Below are 17798 nucleotides of genomic sequence, written 5' to 3' on the forward strand. Positions count from 1 at the left end.
GAAATCAACTATTACAAATGTTTAATTTGTGAATCATGACGGGCAACGACTGCAGAAACAACTTTCTCTTTTTACACCAGGGTGAGCAATTGTGAAATGAGTATTGGTGTACCATCCATAACGTCTTTCATCTGTTCTGGCAACATGCACAAGCGAAGAATACAAAAAACACTTTGTACAATCTATTTTCATTAAGAAACGTAGATAATTAAAAACTATTGATAAAATTAGTGCTCAGCTTAATTGTGTACATACAGTATGTATATATAATATACCTGCCCTCCCCTGTAGTGATTCATATCAACAGGCCTCTGCTTATATGCAACAAGTCACCAGCTGGTTCCACTGTGGGAGCATTTCAATGGCATGTCCACAGAAACAGTTTATAATGTTCCCAGAAAAACAACTCCACCATTGTCTTCTTTACCCATGAGGCGTTTGTCTTCTGCTTCAAGAGGGACAGGACGCATTTGGTTTGGTTAGCTTTTAACTGAGCGACTCACTTTAGTGCTTTCACTTTGACTGAGGTAACAAGAAAATGCTGTCAGGATCTTTACAACCAGCTGTTCATTCAAGAAAAATTAAATAAAAAAAGATTGAAATGCAACTAAACTCTCGCCAGAAGAAAATATGAATGAATAGTTGTTGGATCTTTAGAACTGAGTTTAGGTGGATGTCTATTGAGCCGCTAGGAGGCAGCAGAAACAGACAGAATAATCTTTAGCATTAGCTCTTCTCGACTCATTTTTTTTATTCATTTGAATTTAACAAATAAAACCAAGTGTTGGTTATTAGTTTTCAAATTAAGTAGCCTGTTACACTGCTGTTTAACTAAATAGAATCTGTTATGTGGGTTTTGCAGAAAAGGAATCAAAAAACAAACTGATTTTGGACAAAAAGGAAATGTAGTGTAAAGACTGTTCCTTTGATTTCAAGTGAGGAAGCAGCAGTAGTAGTCAGGATGTGAGAATGCTTTGAGCACTTTAAATCCACTGAACAGCCGGCAGAAATGTCAACTTTTGAGATAAAACGTACTTAAATGATGGTGAGGGCTTTGCAAGTAAAGAAGAGGAACATAACACGATCAAATATATATGACTGAATATAATCTGTACAGATCCAAAAATACTGGATAACATGATTGTGATGCCGTCTCCTTGAGTTCATATGAAAAACATTCTCAGTGGTCAGACAATGGACACGAAGACATGCGCAGGAGGACGAAGCATCCCTCCTCCTTCACTCTCCGACAACAGAGTTTCTCTTGTTTTCTTAAAAAAAAAATAAGTTCTTCATGTGGATTAAAAACATGTGGAGCTTCTTCTCAATGGCAGAGTTCTTGCTCGCGGCTCCTCAACGTTTTGGACGAGGAACACTTTTTTAAAGATGATGTGAGCTACAGTCCTCGCTGCGTTGGTGTGGTCACAGTGTGTGTGTGTGTGTTTATTGGGTCCGGTGGAGCTAACACCAGTCGGCGATGTAATCAAAGTCAGAGAACATGTTCTGCTCGTCCGAGTTGAGCGGCCGGGGCTCCCGGGGCGGGGTCAGGATGGGGACCTCCGAGGTAAACTCGTCGTCGAAGTTGCTGACGTCGTTGGTGCCCTGGATGGTCGGCACGAACGGGGGCTTCACCTTCTTCGCCAACAGCCCGTTCCAATCCATGTTCTGACAGAAAGACAGAGTGAAACATTAGGGGGTTTGTTCAGTTCAGAGCGTACAGTTCAATTGTGATTATATTATTATCATACTGCGAGCACTTCATGTCCCTCCACTTGGGACCCTGTCCACTATTTCCCACTGTTGTGCGAAATAGTGGACGATTTTTCGTCCACTAAAATCAGTGCACTTCACGTCTCTTGTACCTCTTTCTTAGCCTTTTCAATGCCATGCAATTTATAATAGACATCGGCGCTGGAATTTGGGGGCATGTGATGAATTTGCGTGACATTTTTTAAGGTTAAGGTTTCTAGATTAACCGGATTGTTAATGTCCTAACAACAACGACAGCTCTACTATCAATATGTGATATAGAAAGATGTAGTGCCTCCTGCTTATCAGAGTGTAGCAATTAAAGGGCGTTTCATGTTGTTGTTGCTGTGGACCTTCTTAATACCTTGGAAAATGCAGTTTAATACTTTTTAATAGCCTTAATTTTCCCTAAATTCATTTATCAACTTTTAATACTTTTTAAGACCCCGCGGACACCCTGGTATTGAATGTGTGTATACAGGGGCGCCGTTTGCCGACAGGCAAGTGCTTGGACCAGAAGGGGGCCCCCAAAGAAGGTAGATTAAGAAGGTCCACAGCAACGACAACATGAAACACCCTTTAATTTACTGCATCAACATGTCGGGAAACCCCCTCAAGGGGGCCCCATGCATAGCGCGCAGTAAGAAACTGCTTCTTAATTTCAGTTTCGTTGCTCCGCTCCGCTCGGTGACCTTGTATAAAATTCACAAGTGGACCTTTAATAAAAAAGTTTGAGTACCCCTGCCCTAGAGGATGTGATGTCCACCCCCCAATTCAAACATGTTCATACAATACTGAATACATTTGAAGCCATTTTGACGTCTATTACCTATGTCAATACGTTTCTGTTTTTGTAGTGTATTTGTCTTTTGTAGAGATTTTTCATTTATTCTTTATATATAAAATCTCGTCTAAAATCTCGCCTAGGGCAGCAAATTGTCTAGAACCGGCCCTGGTGCTAGGCCTCAAGAGCCTTTCTTGTGCTAGCAGACACATAGAAACAAATTGGCAGGGCGCACTTCGCACGCGCACACACTAACAAATTCCACACGCTCCACGCACACATTATGCTGGGCCCACGTGCCTTAGCACCGCTGCTATGACTCCATCCTAGGGGAAACACTGAGGCTATAGCTAATGTTAAGGGATAATTGAAATGCAAGCTCATTGAAATGTAGGATAGTTTGCTAGCTAAAGGTTTAATTAAATAATGGCTAAAAGCAACTTCAACACATTCCCTGCACTTTGTGCTCTGCTCTGATGGCAGCGGCACAAATGTACCTACAGTCCAGTTTGTGCTAAAGCATAAATTAAATGGTGTTTTCGATGCTTACCCTGAAGAATAGATGTTTCTTAACCTCCTCTGCGTCCCTCTCCCCTGCTCCCAGCCGTCGCTCTGGACTTCTTCTCAAGAGCTGAGCACAGGGACAAACCGGAAATACAGTCAACAATAAACATATCTACATAGTGAGGGTTTGTCAGGCGGGAAATACAAGCATTTTCCTGATAGTTCAGTTTTAAATGTCATCACATTTCTCTGTACACACCCTCCTCATGATGGAGATGGCCTCGGTGGAGAGGAACCGTGGGTAGCGGACTTCATCGTTGACGATGCTGTCGAACACTTCCTCCTCATCGTCACCGGGGAACGGCGACTGAAAAGAGAAGTGCCCAGATTAAAAAGATGAAAACGTGACAACTGCCGAATATTAGTCACTAACGCTCACTGAAAACACAGCTGACGGATCCCACTGAGCATCAAGTAAAGGGCTCCGTACGGCCCGTACACACGGTTCCGTGTACTGGCATATGATTTAATTGGCTGGCGCTTCCGTCGACGCTTCAAAAGTTGAACTTTTCTCAACTTTCACCGCGAGCAACGGAGGCAAAGTGAATCAACGGAACCACAATGCAGTTCGGCAAAGCGTGACGTCACCCCATTCAAAGTGAATGGGAAGCGTCTCCGTGGAGCATGCGACAGAACCGTGTGTAGCAGAGGTGGGACCAAGTCATTGTTTTGCAAGTCCGAGTCAAGTCTCAAGTCTTTGCGCTCAAGTCCGAGTCAAGTCTCAAGTCTTTGCGCTCAAGTCCGAGTCAAGTCTCAAGTCATTGTTTTGCAAGTCCAAGTCAAGTCTCAAGTCAGGATGGGCCAGTTCAAGTCAAGTCAAGTCCTAAACTTTGACAAAACGAGTCATAAACAAGTCATTATGTGTTTATCACCAAATGTAATGACATCGATCAACAGAATAATACTTAATAATCAAATTGCTCTTTATTAGTCACATTAATAATTTAATAATCCATTTTCTCTCTGCTGGTAAAGTAACGTGTGTTTTTCTAATTTAAGAGGGATCAGTAAGGTAAGGCTACCGTGACGGTTTGATTCAGAAGGAGTTTAATGGATAAGATCCCTGATGTTGAGGTAACCAGAATGTTTATTTCTACTGTGTACAACATGTTATAAGGGACCCACAATCTATCTTTATGCAAGGGATAATGTGCAGCGAGGCGGTCTCTATGGGGAAAAGAACACCTGAATCTAGATCCCTCTGCAGGTGGTACTTTAAGTATATTTTGATGCTAATACTTTTGTACTTTTACTTGTAACATTTTGAATGCAGGACTTTTTATTGTAACCGAGTATTCCTACACTCTGGTACATTTACTCAAGTACAAGATCTGAACTTCTCCCACCTCTGACAGTAAATCCTGAGTGGTTACCAAAATAAAGGTAACCAAAAAAGGTTATTTTCATTTTACAAATCCTGCACTCAGCTTTGCTTTCTCCAATATCATTGAAAAGCAGCAGATGCTGCTTCTTTTTTCGGTTTTCGCTCATTTCTTGACTTTTTCCGACGCGCTTGCATTTCAATCCGTCTCCCCGTCGCTCTGTGCAGCTGGCCTGTCCCACTACACATGCTGTGCCCCCCACCCTTCTTTCACATAATGGTATGATCCTAGTGTGTCCTCGCATATGATTGGCCGCATGGTGGGCCAGCTAAATAAAGACCCGCCCCTGCCTGCAAGGATTCTCAGCAAGAGTAGGAGCGGCTCAAGATTCTGCTTTCCCCGACGGGAGTCTGCTCTTCTAGCGGCAGCTCGCGATCGGCGTGTTGGAGACCTCTGAATTAAATGCTCAAGTCACCTCAAGTCAGAAGGCTCAAGTCCAAGTCAAGTCCCGAGTCATTGGTGTTCAAGTCCAAGTCGAGTCGCAAGTGTTTTGTGATTTTGTCGAGTCTCAAGTCATCAAATTGGTGACTCGAGTCCAAGTCATGTGACTCGAGTCCACACCTCTGGTGTGTAGGATGCGTTACCGTGCCCTTGGTTTATTCTAAATCAGATTATGTTGTTTGAAGGTATTATGATCCTTCTCTCTGGAATAATCTACAACATGAACTAACTTAGGTCTGCTACAACAGCCTTTTTGATAAAAGAAGATACAAAAACACTTTATTTGGCTTTAAGTTAAGTTTCTGTTCAAGAATCATTAATATTATTCTCTTCTTAATAAAAATGATAAAAGTAAGTGTAATAATAACCCCTTTTGTCAGGTATGATTTTAACTAATTATTTCAAATGCAGGTCGTATGAAATGTACTATATAAATAAACTAGAATAAGCAGCATTAATCACTTGTATACAACAATGTTAAAGGACTAAACGCTAGTGAAGGTGCAATCATGCAATGTAATCATTAATACTGCGAACATTGAGGAAGCCCTCACCTCCCCGACCAGCATCTCAAAGATGAGCACTCCGAGCCCCCACCAGTCCACGGCGCGGGTGTACGACGTCTCAGTCAGAACCTCCGGGGCCAAGAACTCTGGCGTCCCGCAGAACGTGCTGGTGCGGTCCTTGAAGCCCATTCCTGCAGGAACAGAGAGGAGGATCAAACCATCACATTCTCTCTATAAATCAATCAATAACGGAGGTCAGGAATAGGTCGTTTTAAACTCATTTGGAAGCTACATTATTCCTAACGTTAGTATTCAGTCGTCAACCGAAAAGACATCAAAAATAAAATAATATATATATAGTGCAGAGGTTGCGCTAGACTTTTTCGCTGTCATTTTGACGGACAGGATCGTAACAGAACCGTCAAAATCCAGTATTACCCGAGAAGAGCACCTCGTGAACTGTCAACGGGGGGAGCGCGCACAGCGTAAAGCCAAAACTCAGACATTTCCATGATTTGTTTGGCAAAGTTAGGTTTGGAAACGATATCATTTCCTTTTGGGCGGGCATAACTCCGGAGCCTCGCTGCGGGGAAACTGTGGCGCTGTTCAGAGTTTGTTCTAATCCGTCAAAATGACGGACTGCTTGCAGATTTTTCCGTCATTGTTAAAAAAAATCCGTCAGACGGAAAATATTACGGTTAACGCGACCTCTAATATAGTGTAACATATTCTCTGCTTTAGAAACTAATCAAATCACCAAAAATGAACTTCAATTCATTTCAGTTCATATGGCAGTCCAGGAGATGGAGCTATGCTCAAAATGAATCCCTGTTTGTTTATCGCATGTAGTCTAGACTTGTAAAATGTAATTAGATATTTTAGCAGATCAAATGGCTATTTAACAATGTTACTCAACTCCATCTTAACCAGTTGAAGTCATTTTCTAGTAGCCAAAGAGGAACGCTGATTCCAAAATCCAAAGATTTAAATGTTATAGCCATTTCTGCACAGTTCTCCAAACATGTGTTTTCTATACAAGTAGCTTCACACTTAAGAAACATTATACATGGCCTTAACTTTAAATCAAACAAATGCTTTCTGAAAAAATGAAATTAAGTGTCAATTTGAAAACAAATACTGATTAAAAATGAGAGCATTTATGGTCTGGTGACTGTATTGCAGTTTTATTGTTTCATCTCTAATGTTTTTAATGTTTCCATTTTACCTTCTTTACAAAGCCCAAAGTCAGCGATCTTTACGTAGCCCTCTGTGTCCAGCAGCAGGTTATCCAGCTTCAGATCTCTGAAAATAAAAAAGTGTTATTAAAGCCGTCATGCTTCAGTCAGATGTGTGTGAGTTTAATGACTCTCAAAGTCTCACCTGTACACTATCTTATGGTCGTGAAGAAACTGTAACCCCAACACCACACAGGCTGCGTAAAATCTGCAGGAGGATACAACAGCAACATCAGGATTAGGTCACAATAGCCTTTCTGAATACAAAGAAAACAGTCCGTTTTAATTCAAATTGGGTCACTCACATGGCCCTGGGCTCGGAGAACACATCAGCGTGGATGTGCATCATCAGGTCTCCCCCAGCTGCGTACTCCATGACGAAACACACGTGCTCCTGCGTCTGGAAACACGCAAACAGGTTGACGAGGAAGGGGTGGCGCACGCTGTTCACCGCCTCAAAGATCCTCTTCTCACACATGAGACTGAAGAGAGAGAGACAGAGTTACAGCAGCTCCATATATACATCTTCTTAAACATCCAGTCTGAGCAGAAACTGTAAATATTTACCTGTCCACCTCATCTCGCGCCACAATGTCTCCTTTCTTCAGAGCTTTGATGGCGAACATCTCTCCTGTGCTCTTATATTCCGCTAACAACACCTGAGGAGGGGGCAGAGCAGACAAGCTTTAGGGGAAATATATTTCAGCTTGTGCCTGCTTTGTGCAAGTCATATTGAGGAAAAATGCCATCTTTTCCAAGTTCCAGTTTCTGGAAAGTTAGAATGTGATGCTTCTCACTGTAATATTTGGGAGCCAACTTCATATATAAAAAAACATTTCAATTGTTGAAAGAAAAACAACAAGAAATGTAAAGGCTCACCTTCAGCTCTGGGAAATTTGAACAACTTTTTATTTTTATTTGTAGGGTTTCTGCAGCTTCAGTCTTTAGCGGGAGACTGCGTTATCAGAGTTATTTGGTAAAGTATTATTAATATTTAAATAGATGTTATCAATCATTATTTGAGATTGAGCATGCAGTCATTAAAAGAAGAATACATCTTACCATGTACCAGTATTTTTTTCAGACTTTAGAAATATATTTAATTAATACTGATCTATTATTTTTGATTCAAATAATTAAATGTTTTATTTGACTTTTCAAAGATCTGTAGTATAACTTTTTACTACTTTGTGGGAGTTTTTACAAAACGTACCTTTCCAAAGTGACCACGTCCAAGGACTGCCACACATTTGAAGTCTTGGAGACTGAAGTGGAACTGCTCTTCTTCCCTGGAAACAGACCAGTGTTTACATTCAGATCCATTATGAAATAAATATAGCGAGGCCTGCATAAAGCTGGGGGTTTGAATATAAAACCACATGCAGATACAGGGTCCCGCGATTTAATCAGGTTCGACTGAATCATTCCTTTGTGCACTAGTCAATCCTTAAATTAAATATAGAGTTAATCCCAGATCAAATGTACATTAAAGGGTCTTCAAAATATCCTCTTCAATGATTATTATGTCATGTCTCTTTTCTTAAAAATGTGTCCATGTTGATGATGCTAATTGAGCTGCTGTGATACAAGAACAATTTCAGACTCAATCAAACAATAAAGTATTATTGTATTGTACATGACAGTTTGACTCAGAAACAGCAGATTGACAGCCAGGGGGCGGTGTTTACACCCAGGGGAGTGTTTCAGCAGCACTGAACACGTGAGAGTCTGAACAGCAAGAAAGTGTGAACACAATACCTTATCTCGGTGTCCTTCTGCAGGGCAATGAGCTCCAGCTCCGGGTGCTGCATCACCTGCTCCACCACCCTGTCCAGCTCCGGCTTCAGAGCCATGCTGTTCCTCTTGTTCAGGAAGTCAAAGGAGGCCAGGGCGTCCTGCAGAGAGGGAGCACCAAGCAGGAGGTGAAATAGTGGATTGTTGTTAAATAAGGAAGTCAATCGTAACATACTGTCAACAAATATTATTTAATATATAAAAACTAGGGCTGTCAAACGAACATTTTTTAATCAGATTAATCACAGTTTAAAAATGCATTAATCATGATTAATCAATCACCATTCAAACTATGTCCAAAATATGACATTTATTTATGTATATTGTTGTGGGAATGGAAAGATAAATGAAAGAAGACGGATATATCCATTTAACATACAGTATGTATGTTTATTATAAAAATGTCTGCGTGTCAAAATGAAAGACAGCCCACACACATATCAATCATCAAACCGTGGGGTCTTAATTCATTACGTGTTGATTTCTATCAACGGGGGAGTACTTCAGGAAAGTCGCGTGACCACAGAGTGTGAACGTTGTGATCAGCTGTTTTAGCGCAGTTCTCCAGTGAAGGGGGGGAGTCTCCCTCCGCAGCCGGTTGGCGTAGTTTTGGCACAATTCCGTTGTACAGCCCGACGTTAACAGCAGCCCTGTCTGTGCACACGGAGACCGACTCTGTCGTCCGGTGATCTAACCGCCTTCTGGAAAAGCTTCACAAGTACGTCGGTACGCAAATGCGCTTTGTGACACAAGTGACGGTACGCATTTCAGATTACGCACATAACCTGCGTACCAGTTATGTGTTACCTGTACTACAGCAAAAGTATTCTCCGTCCGGACTTCCTGCAACAACACCACGCCGTTATCAAAGATGTTCTATTGAGAAGTCGATCACTACGTGACAAAAGTTTTCAAAACCGTTTCTAGTCTTCGGTATTTCCAGACAAGTGGCTACTGAAATCAATCTTACTAACTGCTGTCTGTGCAATTTACTCGGCGCGAGTTGGCAGTCTTTATTTAGCTTACTTTAACATCATTTTTCATGGTGGGGCTAAGCCATTTCTTGGTATGGGTGTAGCCTACCCCAGCCATACCCTGGCGCTGCCACTGGTGGGATGTATGGGGCGGGCCATTCTGCACATGCGTTAAATGCGTTAAATATTTTAACGCAATTAATTCAAAAAATTAATTACCGCCGTTAACGCGATAATTTTGACAGCATTAATAAAAACAAAACAATATTTGAATATATAAGTTTATGTGAACAAACCACAGATCAATAGTTTGCTTGAGATCAGATTCCAGATGTAACACTTAAAAAGAAAGGTGAGTAGAACTTGCTATCTTTGGTGTTTTTACCTTTAAATAAAAACATGTATTTTGTACACACACTAAAGCCAACAGCAAGTTGGAAACTTTGAGGTGATACCCTTCAGCCAGCTGCCACCAACTTTAGGTTTTAGTTGTGAAATGCATACATGGGATCTTTCCCCTTTATTGACTCAGTGAGGTCATCTTGAGTCAATACATTGGAAACGTCTTAATTAAAGCTTGTATTTATTATAACCATGTAGCTGACAGCGTTTTATCATAAGGCAGGGGTAAAACAATGTTTATGAATGATCAGTCAACAGTGATAGCAGTCACTCATCACTGTACCTGCACTTCCTCCTTGTCGGGCATCTTGTCCTGCACCAGAGGTTCTCGAAGGTCGTCAGGTGCGGGGTAGTGTTTGGTTCCTGGGATGGGCTCTTTGTCAAAGTCCAGCTTGGTCACCAGCGGGTCACTGTGAGAAGGCAGAGGTACAAGATTTAGTTCTATTTCATCCTTACTGACCGCCAGAGGCGGTACTTAGCACTGGATATCTTCTGTCTCGCGCATGCGCAGGTCGAATATTTATATCAACAAAGTCACGTATGACCCCGGAAGGCATAAGTTCCGGTGTTGTCAACGAGTTCAGTCCTTTTTCATCTTCTCGCTGCACAGGTTACTACTTTATGAGTAGAAGCCAAGCTAGCTTATTGAAAATTCGATTATTCTAGCTCATCGTTGTTGTGATGTTGTTGCTCATCGTTGTTGTGATCGTCTCGATCGGAGCTGCGGGCTAAAACGCTTGCCCTCCAAAGGTTGCGACGAGCTGTCCCCCTCCCAAGGGGGGACAGCGGGGACCTCAGTGTTCGCCGCTCGGACTCCCAGGAGCTGCGGACCGGTAAAGAGCGGACGCTCCTGCACGTCAGTCGGTGAGATCACTGCCATTTCTTTCTGATTGTGCCATCTATTCTCAAGCTTATAGATAATTGTTCCATCCCCAAGTTAGCCGAGTGCTCTCGCTCAAGCTAACTTGTTACTGCACTAGTGAAGAGAGCGTCTCCCTGCTGCACAGACTCTGTTGCGGGACGCCTTGGCGTCTCCCCAACAGGAAGGACCTCTTGTCTCAGCTGGAGGGTGGGATGTAGCACCCCGACCCCTGCCGCCTCCAGCTGTGGGTCTGGCCACTGGAGGGCCCGACCCGCTGCTGAGCGACTGCATCGAGCCTGTCAGGAGGACTATTCTCAATGCTAGGGCACCATCTACTCGTAGGCAGTACGAAAACAGGTGGAAACTGTTTTTTGACTGGTGCCAAGGGCGAAATCAGGACCCAGTACATTGCTCTGTGCCTACTACCCTTGAGTTCCTGCAGTCCCTCCTGGACGACGGCCGGTGTCCCGCTACCGTCAGGGTGTATGTGGCTGCTATATCAGCTCAACACACAAGGGTTGACAACAACACAGTGGGGAGCCATAGGCTGATATCCCTCTTCTTAAGGGCCTCTTCTGAGGCTTCGCCCCCCGAACATCCCAAGGGCTCCTACATGCCCTTGGTGCTGGATGCCCTATGCTCGCCTCCCTTTGAACCCTTGTCAAAAGGTAGAACTGAGGTGGCTCTCAGCCAAGACTGCTTTCTTTCTTGCCATCACCTCAGCAAAGCGAGCTTCAGGCCTTGTCCGTGAACAGCTCGTGTCTGAGGTGGAACTCAGATGGCTCAGGTGTCACCTTATGGCCGAATACAGCGTTCCTCCCTAAGGTGCTGGCACGCTCTCATTTTAAAATCGGCCTATCCAGCTGGCACGGTTTGACCCCCCATCAGGAGAGGGGGAAGAGAGGTCAAGACTCTTATGCTCGGTGCGGGCCCTTAGAGCTTATGTCCAGACTACCGCAGGCATACGTCAGTCTGAACAGCTCTTTCTGTGTTACGGTGGTCCTAGAAGGGGCTGTGCGCTCTCAAGCAGCACTTGTCCCACTGGATCGTGGACGTCATTACCCAGGCATACAAGGCGAATGACCGTCCCTTGCCACCCAGAGTAAAGTGCCACTCTACCAGGAGTGTCTCCACGTCATGGGCGACCTTGAGAGGTGTGCCCCTGGAGGACATATGTGCCGCGGCCACATGGGCATCCCCGAGCACATTCGCCAGATACTACAGAGTGAATGTTGCCGCCCCTCACACATTGGGTGTGGTCCTCCTGCAGAGTCCACCTAGGCCATCCCTATAGGGTAAGTACTCAGACTTCCTCGTGACTGTTGATATAAGTCATCCAGTGCTAAGCACCGCCTCTGGCGGTCAGTAAGGATGAAATAAAACAATAGTTACGTATGTAACTCCGGTTCTATGAATCCTGGATGACCGCCAGAGTTCTTGGTCACTCGGAATCTCGTGTTCCCGCGAGAAGATTCCATAGGACTGAACTCGTTGACAACACCGGAACTTATGGCTTCCAGTGCTAAGCACCGCCTCTGGCGGTCATCCAGGATTCATAGAACCGTAGTTACATACGTAACTATTGTTTTATGACTTAATTACTTTAGAATAACCTTGTTTATATATGTGTGTGTTCCCCGCAGCGAGGCTCCGGTGTTAAAAAGGAAATGATAACGTTTCCAAACCTAACTTTGCCGTACAAATCATTGAAATGTCTGCGAGTTTCTGCTTTGCGCTGTGCACGCTCCCAGGAGGTGTTATCCCGCATGCATAACACGGCGCTAACAGTTTGCCCGTTGACAGTTCACGAGCGTGCTCTCTTCCCCCCCTGGTCAGAGTTGTGTAAAGGCCGACGGGTAATACTGAATTTTGACGGAAATGTTACGATCTTGTCACGGACAGCGAAAAAGTCTAGCGCAACCTCTGGTGTGAGTACCTGCAGGGTGTGGGGGAGCCCGGCACGCTGCCGGTCCCGGTCTCAGCCGCCTGCGGGCTGAAGGAGTTGGTGCTGACGGTGGGTATGGCTCTCCTCACCAGCCGGCCCCAGGTGGCGATGTTGATGTTCATCTGAGGGGCCCGCAGGAAGGTTATACCTGATGTTACAGAGGCCAACGGGACAAAGAGCAAAGAAGTTAAGACGTATGAAAAGGAGAAAGAGTCAAAGGAAAAAACAAGGTACACAAAGTCATTTTTCTTTTTCGAGCTAGCAACATATTTGGGGACATTTAGGAAATATGAATACTGTTTTTAGTGAATCCAAGATCCACAAAATTATTAGATATACCATCCAAGCCTCAGTTAACAAATGTACATGTCTGTAATGCACGTCTGAGAATCAAAATAGAGTGAAGAAATGTTGACTCACCTTGCTGTTTCGAGAAAATCTTCTTTTGTCTTTGTAGCTTTGGTCGTCTCTCGATGACAGGATTGAAAAATGTAACCTGAAAAAGGGAAATTAATATTTAGACGAAACAGAAAACAGCTGCTATGACACACTTTCAAACATGTAACATAAAAGAAGTAATCAAATACAGTTGCAAGAAAAAGTATGTGAACCCTTTGGATTCTCCACACATAGCGGTGTGTGTTCCTTCCAAACAACTCAACTTTGGTTTCATCTGTCCACAGAATATTTTGGAACATCCAGGTTTGCTCTTTTGCAAACTTCAAACGTGCAGCAATGTTTTTTCTGGACAGCAGTGGCTTCCTCCGTGGTGTCCTCCCATGAACTCCATTCTTGTTCAGTGTTTTACGTATCGTAGATTCGTCAACAGAGATGTTAGCATGTGCCAGAGATTTCTTTAAGTCTCTAGCTGACACTCTAGGATTCTTCTTCACCTCATTGAGCATTCTGCGCTGTGCTCTTGCAGTCATCTTTACAGGACGGCCACTCCTAGGGAGAGTAGCAACAGTGCTGCACTTTCTCCATGTATAGACAATGTGTCTTTCCGTGGACTGATGAACATCAAGGCTTTTAGAGATACTTTTGTAACCCTTTCCAGCTTTATGCAAGTCAACAATTCTTAATCGTAGGTCTTCTGAGAGCTCTTTTGTGCGAGGCATGGTTCACATCTGGCTATGCTTCTTAAGAATGGCAAATTCAAAACTGGTGCGTATTTTTTATAGGGCAGGACAGCTTTAACCAACACCTCCAATCTCGTCTCATTGATTGGACTCCAGGTTGGCTGACTCCTGACTCCAATTAGCTCTTGAAGAAGTCTTTAGGGGTTCACATACTTTTTCCACCCTGCACTGTGAATGTTTACATGGTGTGTTCAATAAAAACATGAAAACATATCATTGTTTGTGTGGTATTAGTTTAAGCAGACTGTGTTTGTCTATTGTTGTGACTTAGATGAAGATCAGAACACATTTTATGACCAACTTATGCAGAAATCCAGGTAAATCCAAAGGGTTCACATACTTTTTCTTGCAACTGTATATATCAACAGACATTTCTTTAGATTTTTATAATTTTAGTATTTTTACAGTCCTGTCCATTATGGTTACCAGGAACTGTCAATGTGACCTGTCAATTATAACTAACGGTGTGTGTGTGTGTGTACCTCAGCAAACAGCATCCCCTGTGGCTCCAGGTAAAGACACATCCCGTGACGCTGGTTGTCCAGGAAGTCCTCGAGTCGCAGGAACTTGACGGCGCAGAGCGAGCGCCAGTCCCTCCAGTACACCGAGATCTCCAGCTCACGAGACTGCAGGACACACAAGCAACATGTAAAACACACTGACTGTGTTCAAACACCACACTAAGACAACACAGATGTAGTTTAGGGGAGAGTGTGTGTGCGTGTGTGTTACCCGGTCCAGCTCCAATGTAAACTTCTGGTCCCAGGCCTGGTTACTGACTGACTTCCAGCTCGTCTGGCCGACTACCGTGTTGTCCAGCTTCAGCACTGCGCTGATCTCATCTGAGGACACACACACTTATGATTCTTCATATATTTAAGGGTGCATTCACACCTAATAGTCCGCTTCTCTGGTGCACACCAGATGACAGTTTGTTACATTGTTTCATTTTTCAGAAGGTTTGCGTTCACGGGCAAAACTCAAACGGACTATAAACTTTAAACACAAGTCATGTGCTCGGAAATGCTGTTCAACCATTGGTCAGACATTCAGGGGGTAAAAACCGCAAATGCCGGCAATTTCTACCGGAGCCTCCGCCATGGAGCATCGGCACTTTAGGCAGGTTATTCTCATGCTGCTGTTAATCTGGAGATCAACAGACACTAGCGGCCCGCGCATATGATTATATAATCAGACAACGTCCGTTAAAAAAACATTATAACACATATAATGAGACGTTCTGCAGTAAGGAGGGGCGTTTCACCAACGACAGGTGTTCTTACTTTTATGTAGTTGACGGAGGATGTTTACTTTACACGACACTGTTCAACACTTCATTCACTTCACTCTTTAACTAAACAACCGCGGATGTCTTGAAAGACTCTTTCGCTAAAGATTTTTGAAGACATCCGTGTTCTTGTGACACGTAAATACTACGCTTCCTATGTTTTGGTGCGGACTGCGTTCACACCAGCAATGAACCGCTCCAGAGTTCGCAAGCAAGCGCTCCGAGACCACCTATTTTAGCGGACCAGAGTCCGGTTGTTTAGTTCACTTAAAAGGTCTCGGACTGTGTTCACACCGACCCAAATGAACCGCACCAAACGGCTAAACGCACCAGGGTTCAATTCAACCGAACTATACAAGGCAGCTGTGAACGCACCCTAAACCGCTTTTAAAATAGTTGAAGTATAGATGCAATCCAGGAGTAAAAGCTTACATCAGGGGTCGGCAACCCTGGAATAAGTGGAATAAGTGGGCAAAATATTAAAATGTTATTTTTTAGACCGCTGCCAGAGCGCGTCTCCCCGTTACCTGCAGAAGGAAGCCATGCACGCAACGCAGCCCCGCTCTCTTTATCTCCAGGTGACTTTCTGCCGCTTTCCTCCGTGGTGCAGTGCTGATCGTTTCACCACGGAGGAAAGCACTTCACAAATTGCAGTTCCCATATCGCTGTACAAATGCCGCAGTTTTTGCGTGGCTGTGTCTTTAGTTGAAAGCCCAGTGGCGATCTGCTCATCTCTCATCTAAATAATATGCTACAAAGGGGCGGACTGGCCATCTGTGTGTTCTGGAGAATCACAGAACGGACGATCGTCCTTATTATTATGCCGTTTAAACCAATTATTTAAATTTGTTTGTTAAATTTGGCATCATGTAAGTTGCGCTGACCGGTCCACACACTGCTTCCCCGCAGCGAGGCTCCCCCCCGTTGATAATTCACGATCGTCGGCACGCTGATAAATGATAATTTCTTTAATGGCACTTCATATCAAAAAGGTTGCCGACCCCTGGCTTACATAATGCTGTCATAAACTTCATGTCCCCACAGCTAAGCAAAAGTAACCATGTCTGAGGAGGAGGTTTAGTGATCTCACAGATTTTTATCTTAACGGAAAAGCTTCTACTAGTGGGGCATTTACTAGCATATTTCATGTTGTAGAACCACAACTGAAAACTTTGCAAGCTTGTGAGAGCACATCGGTGGGAATCTTCGAAAATGTTTATCCATTTGTGAAATAGAATTAATATCTAAAGAATACAGTAGGCTATGTTAGTGATAAAGTTACAAAGCAACCGCCAGCCAGTACTGGCTTGATAAAAAGGAAAATGGTCATTTTGTTCGATTAAAATGTTTTCTATTTTTTTGTGCACATTTCGAATAAAGAAAAATAGAAATGGAGGATAATCCGTTTATAAAACATAACTCCTTAGTGAACATACACCACTGCAATCCCTTTTATTGATTTGACTATACATCAACATGCCTTATTGATGTGACTCTTTATAGACTGTGCATCAATAGTTTTTCCAATGGAAATTCCAGTACTGATGTAACATTCAGGGTTCATACACTTTTTCACTAATGATTTTCAATGACTTTTCCATGACCAAAACAAATGACTCTTTCTCAGCGGTATCACTGAAAATAGTTTATTTGAACATGGAACAGGAAAATAAGGTCTGCATATGAAACATGTGGTGCCTATCTAAAACAAATCTAATAGTAGGCTTACTAGCTTCTACACGCTAAAGCAACTGTAGTCATGGATGCAAACTCATCAGGTATGAAAAAGGTGACAAGGATCCGAGCCCCCGACCCCACGGAATATCGGCTTTAAAATGAGGAATAACAGAGGATTTTAGCAGTCAGAACAACTAAAGCAGCAGTGGTGATAATAACAGAAATGCCAAAGAGTCACATCTAATAGAAAAATATAAAAGCATGTATTTAAATTGTGTAGCAGTCAGTTTATAATTTTGGCAGCACTGTTGAGCATTTTGAAAAAAATGTATTGTCATGCCTCTGTGCAAAGCTTAGTCTTTCTATTTGTATAGCCAGTGGTGTAAAGTAACCAAGTTCATAAACTCAAGTACTACTTGGGTACAATTTTGAGATACTTGTACTTTACTTAAGTATTTAAATGTGTTGCTACTTTGTTCTTCTACTCCTCTACAATTCAGAGGTAAATGGTGTTTCATACATCTAGTGACTTCACAGATGTGGATGAATGATGTGAAATCTAATCAAGTGTTGAATCAGACTTTAGTTCCACCTGGAGTAAATCCACCAGCTACCCTGCAGAATACAAAGTCATTCAAACTAGCTGCACCTTTACCAGCTTTGAGAACACTTTCATGATCAATCATTATAAAACATATCATATATATTATTCTGAAATGGACCAATCTGCACAATGACTACTTTCTCTATATTTTGATGACAATACTTTTTTACTTGGGTAACAATTTGATTGCAGGACCTTTACTTGTAACAGAGTATTCCTACACTCTGGTACTTCTACTTTAAATCGTACAAGATCTGTGTACTTCTACTTTTACTCTAGTACAAGATCTGAGTACTTCTACTTTGACTTTAGTACATAGTAGTTTAGTAGTATAGGCTACTTATACGACCTCTGTTTATACAGGGTTGCCAACTTTGGGCACCTGGCTGGAGTGAGATTTTGATATCATGGGTTTAATTACACATATGCGCACGAAATGACTGCTATCGTGT

The 17798-nt window shown here is 43.0% G+C and overlaps 1 protein-coding gene across 1 annotated transcript in view; it reads right to left on the minus strand.

Moving 5' to 3' along the window:
* Positions 1–6: 6 nt before the first annotated feature.
* Positions 7–17798, minus strand: part of pkn2 (protein kinase N2) — a 48787-nt gene continuing 30995 nt past the window's right edge. Inside the window, exons 9-23 of the mRNA XM_034215275.1 lie at positions 14510–14619; positions 14260–14403; positions 13059–13134; positions 12630–12786; positions 10115–10241; positions 8420–8556; positions 7875–7950; positions 7229–7320; positions 6967–7143; positions 6807–6869; positions 6652–6728; positions 5475–5617; positions 3297–3404; positions 3084–3164; positions 7–1665 (exon numbers count right to left, since the gene is read on the minus strand). Of these exons, the coding sequence (XP_034071166.1) occupies positions 1462–1665; positions 3084–3164; positions 3297–3404; positions 5475–5617; positions 6652–6728; positions 6807–6869; positions 6967–7143; positions 7229–7320; positions 7875–7950; positions 8420–8556; positions 10115–10241; positions 12630–12786; positions 13059–13134; positions 14260–14403; positions 14510–14619 (1772 nt within the window). The 3' untranslated portion in view covers positions 7–1461. The remainder of the gene's footprint in view (positions 1666–3083; positions 3165–3296; positions 3405–5474; positions 5618–6651; positions 6729–6806; positions 6870–6966; positions 7144–7228; positions 7321–7874; positions 7951–8419; positions 8557–10114; positions 10242–12629; positions 12787–13058; positions 13135–14259; positions 14404–14509; positions 14620–17798) is intronic.

The sequence above is a fragment of the Gymnodraco acuticeps genome, unplaced genomic scaffold (genome assembly GCF_902827175.1).
Source record: "Gymnodraco acuticeps unplaced genomic scaffold, fGymAcu1.1, whole genome shotgun sequence".
Lineage (NCBI taxonomy): Eukaryota > Metazoa > Chordata > Actinopteri > Perciformes > Bathydraconidae > Gymnodraco > Gymnodraco acuticeps.